Source organism: Odocoileus virginianus, chromosome 21 (assembly GCF_023699985.2).
Source record: "Odocoileus virginianus isolate 20LAN1187 ecotype Illinois chromosome 21, Ovbor_1.2, whole genome shotgun sequence".
Classification (NCBI taxonomy): domain Eukaryota; kingdom Metazoa; phylum Chordata; class Mammalia; order Artiodactyla; family Cervidae; genus Odocoileus; species Odocoileus virginianus.
Genome location: NC_069694.1, coordinates 50,154,401 through 50,168,699, shown reverse-complemented (window position 1 = coordinate 50,168,699; position 14,299 = coordinate 50,154,401). Strand labels below are relative to the sequence as shown.

The following is a 14,299-nucleotide window of genomic DNA, read 5'->3' as shown; positions in this document are numbered from 1 at the left end:
ACACAGTATAGGAAGAAAATCAGCCATTATTATGGACACAGCAAATTGGTCAAATTCCATGATACCATGGCTTGTGGACACTGTTCTCATCTTATACATTAAAACTACAAAGTACATAGCCTTAAAGAAAGAACTTTAGTCCTCCCAGGTAAACACATTTAGTTATCACTATATCATGCAGTCACTTACACAGAGAAAAATGCACGGAACGTTAACAGAAGTACTTATGTGTGCTCTGATCAGTGGACAAGTGCTCTCTACAGGAGGCTGTTGGAAACAGCTCAACTTACAAGGTCATCATACCCTTCATCATAGCGATGAATTTAGTGTCAAGAGTGAACCAACATTACACATATAAATATTTTACCAAGCTAGACTGAGGTAGGCAAGTGGACTACTAATGGAAAAGAAATCAGAAAGGAAAAAATTTACTGAGTTTGGCCATTCAGTAGGAAAGTAAACTGAAACTAGAAACGAAGTGTACTTTTGGGAGGGACCAGGGATTGAGTCATAATTTGTGAGGTTATTATCTGTATGTGGAGAGCAGATGCCTGCTTCTGAAAATAATCAGAGAATTAAGTATGGCAAATCAAAGAGAAAGTCAATTCTCATGGCCAAGGTAGGAAAAGGACTACTCAGACATACACTGTTACCAGCGAAACGGAAGGAGCATAGGTTCTGCAGATTCATGGTGTGTGTTAATTTACCAAAGAGGCAGAGAAGCAGTACAATTACCCCAAGAATTCAAACTATGTAAAATTATAATTTTGCACACCAATGCGAAGATGAAAAGTGCTCAGCAAATGTTAGTTGCCAATGTAATTTTATCACCAGCAAATAAATATACTTACACACATTACCAAAACACCTCAAATACCTATCGAGAAGTTGTTTGATATCAAATATTTTTTACTCAATCAAAAATCTTTACCAAAGTTTAGTTCATAGTAGTTATTACTTAATTATTTTATCCAAGGTACTGCAATATGCCTAAACATATCTGCATTCATAATGGAAATAAAGAGGAGGGTTAATGGGAAATGAATTGTGATAATATTTTTTAATGTAACACAAGAAAGAAGAGAAATTAAAAAGTACAATATAAAAGAGCTTCTGGGTGGCTCTAAGAGGAAGATGTTCAACTTTCTAGCATAATCATGAGTTTCTTGATTGAGTTTCACAGAATTTTAAAGATCACTGGAGGGACTAAATTGTTTTGTAAGCTCTTATGCAACTTACTATAGAATACATAATCCAGAAGGCTCATGTGTGAAGGCTAATTACAGTGATTAAAGAGACATGCATCTCAGTTATCAAGCTTCCTTTGATGGGAAAAAAGATTTCTCATATTAGCATACTATAAATTCTTCTTCCAGTGCTGTTTTCTAGTATAAAAGTCAAAAGTTCTGAAATATCACCACTTGTGTTAAATGGGTGAGTGTGAGTGTTCTATGTTATATACAAAGTCCTTTCTATGGTTTGATAAAGTGTTTGTAGTTACAGGGTTGGCATCTGCTCCTGGGTCCTTTGTCATCTGCTTCCTCCCCATTAATGACAACTTGCGCTTTCACAGATGGCTTTTTTCTCCACCACCCACGCCCAGTCTTTGACTCCTGCCCTTCAGAGCCCACGTTTTGCAGCCCCATGTTTTGCAGGGAACTGCCCTGAACAAAAGCCCCTCATTTCCTAACTGACCTCTTCCTCAAAGGAGTTATGTTTCCAGGTTACCTGTCTACTTATTTGCTATTGGTTTCAGTCATGTTAGGATGTGACATAGTTTAATTAAGCATCTGGCACAGTTTGAGCAGAAGCCATAAATACGGAGGAAGTTTGTCCTACCCCTAGAAGAATGCAGGCGGAGGAGGCAGGGGCACCCCACTCCAGTACTCTCGCCTGGAAAATCCCATGGACGGAGGAGCCTGGTAGGCTGCAGTCCATGGGGTCGCTAAGAGTCCGACACGACTGAGCAACTTCACTTTCACTTTTCACTTTCATGCATTGGAGAAGGAAATGGCAACCCACTCCAGTGTTCTTGCCTGGGGAATCCCAGGGACGGGGGAGCCTGGTGGGCTGCCGTCTATGGGGTCGCACAGAGTCGGACACGACTGAAGTGACTTAGCAGCAGCAGCAGCAGCAGAAGAATGAAGGAGATGTCTTATTTTCACTGAGCTATACGGCTGAATTGTTTGTGAACTGCTGAGGTTCCTTTAAGTGCTTACTACAGGCTCTTTTCACCACAGCACCCTCTAGTTCAAAGGCAGCTATCATTACTACCATTGGATCTTTGTAAAACGATTAACACCATGATGATACTTTCTGTGGGTTTATAAGATGTGGCATTATCAGGATACACAGGCTCTAACAGAAAATAATGGAACCACAATAAACTTCTTCCTGCAAAATGACTCAAATCAGCACTTAAAATACAAAACAAAAACAACTGCACAGCTTCATAACATTACTTCATTTTCTGTACCTTCTGTCTTAACTACTTCCAGAAAATTTCAAGTGTTACCACAACAGGAACTATTTTCTTCAATTATTTTTTCTACCAGATAAGAGCTTACAAAAATACACAGTCTATTAAATAAAACTTGCGTCATATACACAAAAATAGACAATCTTCATTCCAACTTAATGGCCCAAATAACATTTTATTCTTGTTACTTGTACCTATCCCCCAGCGGGTCTGAGAGCTTCTTGGTTGCAGGAACTGTGTCTGGGACATAGTGTCAGGCCAAAGCAATTCCTATTATATGAAGGAAAACTTGGAAATTCAATGGAACTATCTCAATCACTTACAAAAATAAAGAGAAGCAAAACCAATTGAAAACAGTGCAGAATCATACAGAAACAAGAAAGATCACTAACAGATCAGGGCCACATCATTTCATAGGTGAGAAAACTAAAGTCAGGTTAATAGTTTGGCCCAGTGTCACAGTTAGTAGATGCAATCATACACAGGTCTCCTGAATTTGTCTTTATGGAGCTTTAGGAGTATCTGGTAATTTTATGTAAATATCACTTATTAAATTAGTAAACAGCTTTCTAGTATGTTTCCTGTTCTTTATAACCTATCTACCATATCCACCTCCAATTGTGCTGAATGTCTTGCAAAGATTGACAGCTAAACTTAGTTTCAAACGCAAAGGTAATATTTGATCCCTATAATAAAAAACTAGAGTAGATTCTCAGAGTTCATGTTTGTAATGCTAACATAATTTACTTTTAAAAAATTTAATCAATGTTTATTGATTAGATTTTTAAAGTAAATTATATTAGTAACACAAACCTGAAGATAATCTACTTTAGCTTTTTTTAATACACAGGGATCAAATATTACTTTAGCACTTGAAACTAATTTTCTTTGTGGCAAAACTTCTATATAACCTGGCTCCTCCCTTTGCCTCCTTGGATAAGTTCTCTCAGGGTCTCTTGAGATGCTATCTCCTAGGCTTGAAATCCTAAGAATACCCACCAAATAAAACATAACTCTCAAAAAAAAGTGATCTAGAGATTAAATAATTCCCTTGAAAAAAAATAGAAATTTGGTAAAACCATCATTACTCACATAAAGATACATAGAGGTCAAAGTCAGTTTTTATTTCAACCTTTTTTTACAGACAAACTGTGAAAAAATGAGTTAAAACTGGTAATTGACAGGTCTCTATTTGGGTCAGTGGTGAAGAATCCACCTGCCAATGCAGGAGACACAGGTTTTATCCCTGACTCGGGGAGATCCCCTGGAGGAGAAAATGGCAACCCATTCCAGCATTCCTGCCTGAAAAGTCCCATGGACACAGGAGCCCAGGCTACAGTCCATGAGATCACAAAGAGGTGAATGTGACTGAGCCACTGAACACACGTGCATGCAAAATATATAGAGCGCCAAGAAAGATATATTAATGTGAAATGATGCTATTTCTCCTAACCAAATAAAGATGATGTTGATATGTTTATAATAATTTTTGTATCTCTGATATTTCTCCTCCTTAATAATAGATACTTCTTATTGAGGTGTTCCTCACGATATGACCAGTATAGTAATGATAAATATACAGTGAAGGGACATCTCTAGAAAAGGGCTAAGTTGGTGTCAACGTAGATCTAATGGGGAAAGTTTTGGTAAGGTACTAATGAAGTGAAGGAAAATGGAAGGAGTAATATTCCAGCTATACATGCTGAAAAATCCATTTCAAAATTCTATATAACCTAGCAGGGAATCCCTTTCTGGCTACCCTGGAAGCTCTGGTGAGTGAGGACGAGAGTGAGAGAACAGCTGGTAAAATATTCATGCAGGTAACCAAAAATATAACAAAGAAACAAACAAACAAAACCCTGGTATCATAAAGAGCTTGTTGAGTTAGAACTATTAAAAGGAGATAGCTGAGGAACTGGGAGAGAGAATTCATCTATGAGCTGCTCATTCCTTCCTTCTTCCCTACATTCATGGACTTTATACTATTTTAAAGATATAGAAAATCTACCAAAGTCAAGGACAAAGAACAAAAAGTAGCTGTTGTCTTGTGTTTAGGAGTTTCAGAACTGCTGATGTCTCCAAAGGTTTGAGGTCTCCAAGGCTGCCAAGTTACCAGTTAAATCCCCAGGACATTTATTGGAAGCTTATTCAAAACAGCACAGTCTATTTAAGGCGTAATTTTTAAACCTTACTTTAATGGTCTTCTTCTAAAAATTCAGCTTGAGTGACACCTCGGGCCTCCATGAGCTTAGTTATGTATGTATGTATCAGAAACACACAGCCTCACTCCTGAAGATTATATCATCAGGACAGACAAGTCACACTTCACGCAGATCATAAAGCCATTCAACTTATCTGATAAAACTGTTTCCTCTTTCCCATGCTCAAAAGTAACCGGAGGGCAGGGTGGAAGGAAGGCTCAAAAAGGGAGGAGACACGTGTATACTCACGGCTGGTTCACGCTGTTGTATGGCGGAAAGCAACGCCACATTGCGAAGCAATCTTATCCTCCAACTTTTAAACATTCCCAACAGTTAATTGGTTATCAGGTAGACCAGTTAGTCTCATTAAACATTCAAAAAATTGCCAGGGTGCCTCATATACACACACGGAAAATTTTTCCTCAATCGCAATGTAGAGTCATACTGATTATTAGAAGCAGATCTGTTATTGCTTCAAATTCAAAGGGATGATGGGGAGATGAAAGTATTTATTGCAGTGGTTTCCAATTCTGGCTGGAATCATCAGGGGAGCTTTAAATGTATATAGATTACGGTCTTCTTTCCTCTTCAGCCTACCCCAGGATCCCGATTTATTATGAATGGAATGGAGCCAGATGACTTTAATGAGATTTTCCACAATAGGCATTTAAAAATGACAAGTCACCTTTGAAGCAAAAGGGTCATACTCAAACAGCTGATGATTCCACCAGCAATTTCTGTAGAACTCCAGAATTTGAGAAGTGCCTTTTTTGTACTATTCTTTATTTTAATATACTATCTCTCTGTCTCTGATAGTAAAGGTAGTCATTCTTTGTGAAGAAATTATTTTGAGAAATACAAATGAAAAGAGTGATATAGTGGAAAAATATAAACACAAGAAATCATTAAATATGGCACGAGTTGAATTCTTAACTTCCTTGTATTTCACTGACTCCTATAACTACTTCTACAAAATATTTTCAGTATTCTTTATGATGCAAAAATGTACGGTAAATAGCATTACTTTTATCCAAGTGATGAATACAGTAATAAAAATAAAAATTTGTTAATAAAGGTCACCAATGAAATCTGTTTTCGTAAAGATTAAAACATTTATATGAATTCAGATTAACATAACCAAAAAGGGGGTGGCAAATTCCACTGAGGTATGCTTAAAGAACCTAGATTCCAAAAATGAACCCACTCATAGTAGCTTATTTACTTTAAGATTGTTGTCTTTTTAGTCTTCTTAAAAACTTATCTCAAGCCATATACTTGGGACTATTTCTGCCACAATCCCACAAATTTGACAGTTGTAATTCTAAACTAGTAGTTAGTCACCCACTCAAATGGTTGAAAGAGGTTCTTTATAATTAAAAACAAATAAAAACTTAGATTATGGTGCTATTCAAGAGTACCATTAATAGTGCAAGTCACTTACATAAAAATAACTATTCTAGCCAGGAAGGGGTTTCTGAATCGAACTAAGAGAAGAGGATAGAAGGAATGTAAAAGAAAAAAAATACAAGTTTTAAAAAAATCATGATCCTGGGAGTTCCCTGGTGATCTAGAGGTTAGGATTTGGCGCTTTCACTGACGTGGTATGGGTTCAATCCCTGGTGGAGGAACTGATATTCCACAAGTCATGCAGGTGCAGCCAAAATTTTAAAAAAAAACATCGTGATTCTATAGAAGTTCCCCCATGTAAATAGATATGCCTGAACATACTTATTTAGACTCAAGTGACTATTAATTCATAAAAAGAGATAAAGCTGTCCAGATAAAGTTCACCAAATCTACTTTATGTAAATGTGGTTTCTAGAAGTACTGATGTATCACTGAAGGGGTTATAGGAAACTATATGAAGGCAGTTTGATATAAGTGCCAAAATACATTATTGGAATTTTCCATATTTGAAGAGTTCTAGAACGTAATACAGGCTTCCCTGGTTGGCTCAGAGGTTAAAGTGTCTGCCTGCAATGCGGGAGACCTGGGTTCGATCCCTGGGTCAGGAAGATTCCCTGGAGAAGGAAATGGCAACCCACTCCAGTGTTCTTGCCTGGAGAATCCCATGGACGGAAGGGCCTGGTGGGCTACAATCCACGGGGTCGCAAAGAGTCGGACACGACTGAGCGACTTCACTCACTCCCTCAGAATGTAATACATTATATAGGACCCACATTATTCTGTTGTGATTTGTACTTTAAATCATACTGCATTTGGTTTAGTATCCAGGAAACTGCATACATGGTTCTTAACTAAGTGTTGCTCATCTCAGAGGAGGCTTCCCTTCAGAAGCAGGCTGGGTGTCCATGCAGAAGGGACAAATACAGGAGAGATGACTGGCCTGTCCACTCTCCCTCCCGTACCACTGAGCTCACTCAGAGACCACCAGCAAAGCAGGCTCAGCGGACCACTGTATTTTATGCTTATTTAAAACCCAGAACATAACTCAAAAGTTACAGAATACATTCCTCTCCACACTTGTAAATAAGCACTCCTCCATTTTAACAAAGTATACTAACAAACTAACTTTCAGTATTCTTCATGTTTCCATGTTCCCTTCCAACTTAGTGATAGGTCCATTAAATATACTAAGAATTCTCATTGTCATCAATTCAATAACAAAATGGACAAGAAAAATATGGTTGGGACAGTACCCAAAAGTTATCCTAGAAATAAGAAGTCTTATTCTTTCCGAGATAATAATTATATACATTTAAAAGAAAGCAAATAACTGATCAGAACCCTTTTTTATGACAGTCAATGAAAAGGACTTGGAAAAAAGTTTGCTTTTATTTTCTACTTAATCCTATGCAAAATCACCTTTCTGTGTTAGTTAAATAAGTGTAAATATGCAAATATATCTGATGTCTTGATAAAACTGTAACAAAGAATGATCATATATAATCATTTATCATTGACAGCAATTGCTATATTTAAGAAGCAAATGTTGACTTCTAACAATTGATTTTCCCAAAAATCTCATGAAATATTTTGGTGCAATTATAATAGAAGCATAACCTGAAATTTATATAGTTTCCTCTTAAAATATGTTATTTACCTTATTCTCACAGTAATTAAATTTCTGTCAGTTATACGAAGATATTTTGGAGGTTAGAAAATTGAGACATTGGAAGATTAAGTGATTTACTTATGCTCTAGATTCAGTGTAGGTACAAGACCAAGAAATCATACTACCTTTTTTCCCAATGAATTTTGGAGCCTGAGGTTCAAATCCCAACTCTGCCATATACTAGCTGGATATGATTAAGCAAGTTCCATATGCTGACCATAAGTCTCCTCACTTGTGAAATGGAGAGAATACCTAAGGTATAGTGCTGCCATTGGGATTAAATAGTACAATGTGTGTGCCAGACATGGGACCACCTTGGTACTCAGTAAATATTATCATAATTTTCACACAAAATATGAACTCTGGCATTTTAATAGTACAAATTAAAATAATAGGAATAATTCAAGCATTACAATGCCAAAAACTAGCCATACAAATTGCCTTTTATGCCATATGATTTAAATAAACATTGCAGACATTATGATGGATTAGAGAACGGTTTGTCCATGCTGAAAAATGGAGAACACATCTATTTATTTGAACTGGTAATCTTAAGTTTAAAGGACAAAGATAATTTAAACCTATGTTTTCCTTTCAAGAATGAAATTGTTTAGTGATCCTCTGAAAATTATACATTTTTGCAAATTAAAAAAAAGTACATTTGGGAAAGAGTATATGATTGTGGAATGAATATTATACTCAAAATCACTTTCTAGAACAAAGTCTTAGAAGTCTGTGAGAAAGCATTCCTTTTGGAATCCTCCTCAAGCCTAAAGTTCTAGTTTAGTATAAAAACTAGATATCTGGACATACACAGAAATGACTTAAGTTAATCAGCAAATAATGAGCTCTCATCTCTGTAAAAAAGCTGGAATACCAATGTACCCTTTTGAACAAATAAATGATAAATTAACTTTTTCAAATAATCTTAATCTTGGTCCACTTGCTTGAAGCTTGGTTTTATTCTCGGCCTACCACAGTATGACACATGTACCATATACGTTTGGTACATACTATATTTAAAACAGTCCAAAGAAGCCTGAACATTTTATTCTAAGATAAATCTTGCTTGTAATGAAGTTAAAACTAGGTTCCTTAGTATACAAATCCAGCATTTATAAAAACTGTACCACTGAGATGCTGGTAGAGGGCTTACAGCCAAGCATGCACTGTATTTTAACTTTACAAATATTTAAAATTTATTTAAAATGTTTTATGGAATACAAAACAACAATGCAAAGATTCAATTAACAGCAAGTTTATAAAAGAATATTAAAATGAAATCTAAATATGAGGATGCTTAATTGATTTAATACTCTATAATATTTTATTTCACTAAAAGTATCATAGTATCAAAATCAGTTTATTTTTTTCCAGATACACAGTTGGTTTTAATACCACAGGGGCATGTCTCATCTGAATTTTTTGAATAAACTGGTTCATCTACAATACACTTTACAAATGGATATGTAAATGATAAACTCAATCATCTCTACAACTGATGTATTCCCTTATGGTTATAAAATGGCATCAGCAAATAAAGTATAATCATTTTTAGGTTAATTTCTGGAGATGGTGTTCCCGAGTGCTGCTAATAAGCAACCATCCTTTTTTCATTTTTTTTTTAATTACCATTTTATAGACCTTAAGGAATAATTATGAGGTAGAGCTTTCTTCTTTTAAACCAAATTTTAGAACTGACTCAATTTGGTTATGTGTGCATGGGGCCAGGGGAGGGGGAGGTGGAAATATATCTAGAAGATAAACCTGACACAGCTAAAAAATCCAGTCACTCTTTCAGCAAGCACTTCTTGTTCTGTGTAAATAGCTATGTAATACCACATGCATCTGCAGTAGAAAAGGGAAAAGGACCAATACATGTGTATATCCCCCCACCAAAAAAAGAGGAACAAAAACAAATAGTAGCCATGCCATTATTCCCCTAATTCAATGATACTATCTAAATACTAAGATCAGATGACCCCATCATATGATCACAGTATCAACCAATGATCTCTCCCTGCCGAGCTGGATTCAAGCTAAAGCAATGCAGCACCCAGGCAACCAAGACTCAACAACTGTTGGCACTCTTCCATCTTAATGATGAGGCTTTGCAATTTTACTAAAGTTTAGAAAAAGAAGAAGCCTGGACTAGATACAGAAGCAAGCCAAAGGAGACCAGGAGAGCGGGGTGAGTGGTTCTTCAGGCAAGCATAACGCTAAACAAGCACTCCTGGCCAAAAAATAATAGACTGTGTTTCAGAGAACAAAAGATAAAAAAGATATAATCCCAGGAAATTGCTTTATGGCACAATGTTCCATTTAGACAATTAGAAACAGAACTGCAGTAGCTGTCAAAAAGGGAGCCAACTCCCACCAAAACGGCCAATAATATTCTTGATATTATAAAAAAGAATTAATGCATCCTTGAAACAAGGCCATTTAAAGGTCAGGCAGGAAGTATCAAAGTTTTCCCCAGAAGGAAAATAATTATATACTGCAAATTTTATTTGTTTGTACTGCCTAATGACAGTCATTTGATCTAACTACTGATGAAAGAAGTAGTAAAACTGAAATGTAAGGAATCCCTGTGCAGAAAGATCTGAACTTAATGTGGGTTCTCAAGTGTCCTTCCAAAAGTGAGGCAAAGATAACAACCCCCAAAAGAAAAGGTAAACACATCTATTACTGAAGAAACACAAGACATTGAGCACATGGATTATTAAGGCTATGGATCCCCAGTGCATCCCTAATCCCAGAGTGATGTTTAACAGCTTGGGTACAAACCACTATTTTTATGCTCTACTAATGTAATATGTCATTTATCATCTTCTAAGCTTATTCACTGACCCACTTCATTAATTAAAGCATTTATAGAGATCTCCTTGCCTTATAGAAACAGACCACTAGCTAAAGAATAGTTCAGTCCGACCAAGTTGTAAGATTGTTTCTGTCTTAAAGAAAAAAATATTTTAAAAGACAGAAAGAGAAAGACAATGATTCTATAATGTAAAGGGAATCAACATTTTATTCCACTTACTTAACCCTGGTCTTTTCATTTAGTGGCTACAGTCAGAAGAGAAAATCATAAGATTAATAATGAAAACCAAAGAGGGAATTAATTAAAATAATAATTTTGAAAATTCTGAGACACAGCTCACTGCATCAAGACTCTGAGTATAGTTTAACATGGAACAGTGTCAACCTTTAGAGGGGGGGGGAGGGGGGGAAGAGTAAATAAAACCTGTGGTTTATTCTTAACCAGAGATCTGCAGCAGATATGTAAAGTCAGAGAGAAGGCACAGGCTAAAGATCCTGTAGCAGAGGTGATGAACAAGAAGATAATACTTTAACCCTCCAACCAACCTTTCCTGCTTCTATGACAAGTGTTCAGAATCACTTGGAGGAATAAAAAAAACACCTAGCTTTGAGACTGAATAAAGATATTAAGAAAAGCAGAAAAATGAAATAGAGACTTTTTTTCCCCTTTTACTTGGTTAAGCCAAGGAAATTTGCCCTGCTCAGGCATCTCCTCCCAATGCAGCAAATTTAGGCACGAGCTATAGGCTGCAAAGTGAGCTTGGAAATGGTGCAGGGGAATGATGGAGGGAAGGGAGGAGGAAGTTGCCAGTTCTGAGGCTGCTGGTTCTCACTGAGCCTCAGAAGAAGGGCCTAAAGGGATGCTCCTCATACCTTTCTTTTCCGTTCCATACGTTCCCTGGGGATTTTCCGTTGTTTCTTTCTCTCTCTCTCAAGGTTTTTTTCCTTTTCATCCAGTTCAGCCTCTCGAACTTTTTTAATAGAAGCAGCAGCGTGAGCCATTTTTGCAGAGAGCAGCAGGGGCAGTTGCGGCAGCCCAGTTTCCACTGCCCAGCAATCCAGGTGATGTTAGAGCTAGATGGGGAGGAGATTTTCCCCACCAGGGCAGTGGCTGGCAGCCAGAACACTCACAAAATAATCCACGCCGCCCCCGAGCGAGGTGGCAATCTTGCTCCAGCCTCCGCAGCATTCATCATTCACAAGGTACCAGGGTCCGCGGCCAAGCCCCTCCAGAAGCGCACGCCTGCACACACGCGGGCACAGGCGGGCGCCCACACTTAGAAATGGTCCCACAGGGAAGGCGGAGCACTAGATTTCGAGCTCTTCAGCCGTTGGATGGCCGCAAGGGCAGACAAGCATCCTACTAGTTGAAAAAGCCTTCCTCTTAGACACACATCACCAATTGGAACGGTCTTTGGGGACTCCTCCAGACAGTCTGTGTCTTCCGACTGGAGCCAGGAAGAGGCCACCTCCGTGGAACTGCCAGGGGTGGGTAGTTTAGTGCCGCTTCCAACCACACCTCTATGCAGGGTGAGAAGAAAATGGTGCAGTCTTGCTAAACGACTCGCTGCTGCTGCTGCTGCTGCCGATACTGCCGTTGCTAGGGCTGCTGTGCTGTAGCACATGACATGAATTCCTGTCTCTTAAATCTCTCAGCCCTTCCCCTCTCCAAGGGTCATCTAAGAGGGAAGAATCAACGCTGCAGCTCCGACAGAAGACGAGCGCAGTTGGAGTCACTGGCCAGAGAAACACGGGAGTGAGCCCGTCTGGGAAGGGCTGGGAGTAGTGTCACTGTGAGCCCGCATTAGGGAGCTGCGTTAAGCAGGGAATGGAAAGGAGCTGTCAGCGAGGACACAGCATAATCTGGACTCAGCCAGGTTATCCTGGGAGAGAGAGGGGGCCCTCCAAAGAGGGAGAGCAGGGCAGAGGTGGAGAAAGGGAGAGACGCAGGCAACACCTGAAGTCACTCTCCATCATTCTGAGAGGCACACTCATCACTCATTACCACAGGCTTTCCTTAAACACAAAATTAACTACCGTGCTGAGGTCACGCAGGATTAATATTTCTGGATGTTCCTGTATATATACGCAATAAAGAGACACAATGAAAGAAGAGAAAGGATACAGGCTGTTAATTCAAGAAGATGCAGTTCTCTAGTGTTTCAATTGCTTATAGTACCAGTCTTTTTTTTTTTTTTTTAGAAGTTTACAATTTTATCTGGGGCCAATAAAATGTCACTCATTTCTTAATTATTCATCTCTGGACTCTAGAGTCATAGCACTGTGTTGTACACACTGGATTATGGATCCCCCATCCCTACATATAATCACACAGTTGTCTCATTTGCTCAGTCGGTAAAGTGTCTGCCTGCAATGCGGGAAACCTGGGTTCAACCCCTGGGTCGGGAAGATCCCCCGGAGAAGGAAATGGCAACCCATTCCAATATTCATGCCTGGAAAATCCCATGGACCGAGGAGCCTGGTGGGCTACAGTCCATGGGGTTACAAAGAGTTGGACACAACTGAGTGACCTCACTCCTCATTTTAGAAGAAAATTTTTGACTAGTACTATAATTATTGACATTTAAACAATATAATCCTATCCTACTTATATCCTATTATTAAGAAAAAGGTAAAATATTAAAAGTGCTCTTTTACAAAATGGCATATTTTTGTATCCTAATTCTATGACATATCTACCTAGATAAAGGAAAATGTAACATTTCATTTCCAGTACTACATGAACAGAGTAACTCTTCTGGGAGGGGACATACTAAATTTCTATACTGTGGGTGGTCTCTACATATTTTGACCTATTACAACATAATTTATAATTTTTCATTTTTACCTAAACTAAGTTGAAAGAAAGGATTAATAAAATATCCCATAAGCAAACAAAATGTACTTCATGATAGTTCAGGGCAGTGGTCCCCAACCTTTTTGGCATCAGAGACAGGTTTCATGGTAGACAATTTTTCGATAGACTGGGAAGGGGGGGATGTTTGGGGGATGATTCAAACATATTCCATTTATCGTACACTTTATTTCTATTATTACATCAGCTCCACCTCAGATTATTAGGCATTAGATCCTGGAAGTTGGGGACTCCTGATACAGCGAACCCTGCACTTAAATCGGACTCAAAAGTCAGTCAAAGAATAGAAATAATTGGCATGGCATGAACCAGCATTGTATTGGCACCATGAAGATTCACAGGTCGGTTAACTTACAGCCAGCATAGCTAGGTTTTTATATAAGATGAACATAACTTTCTCTGACTTGAGCAGCTGAGAATTCATCTTCTAAAAAAAAAAAAAAATCAGCTTCTTACTAACTCCCTCCTCTGGAAAATCTTGTATGTATTTACAAAGAAACATATATAGATATTGAAGCCCCTTAACCAGGTGAGTCATTGCCTGCCACTTGATATAAGATAACTCAAACATTTTCTCCTCTGAGGGACTTTGAGATAATTATCTGCGATGGTATCAAAGCCGTTGTTAGAAATGAAAGTGGTTCAGTGAAAGTAACAAGACTGAAGCACAGGGTGATCCTAATGCCGCCTAGCATTCTCTTTTCTTCTAATTTTTTAAATGTTTACAACCAACAAGTCTTACTTGATTTGTGAATGTCCTTTTAACTTAACAACATGAATCCTAACAAACTGTACCTGAGTCTACAGCAGACTCTCTGTGGGGAGAATCTTTCTGGGCTTATCTGGGA

At 38.0% G+C, this 14,299-nt stretch overlaps 1 protein-coding gene across 48 annotated transcripts in view; it reads right to left on the bottom strand.

The window, feature by feature from the left end:
• ANK2 (ankyrin 2) overlaps window positions 1-14,299 on the bottom strand; it is a 687,657-nt gene that overhangs the window by 257,673 nt on the left and 415,685 nt on the right. For 8 of the 48 annotated variants that reach the window (XM_070452346.1, XM_070452301.1, XM_070452304.1 and 5 more), the window contains exon 1: window positions 11,450-11,990. The exons of 14 other annotated variants lie outside the window; for them this stretch is intronic. In XM_070452346.1, coding sequence (XP_070308447.1) covers window positions 11,450-11,578 — 129 coding nt within the window. In that variant the 5' untranslated portion in view covers window positions 11,579-11,990. Of the gene's footprint in view, window positions 1-11,449; window positions 11,992-14,299 lie in introns of those variants that run through there. 26 more of the 48 variants (XM_070452325.1, XM_070452331.1, XM_070452339.1 and 23 more) reach the window with 12 other exon arrangements.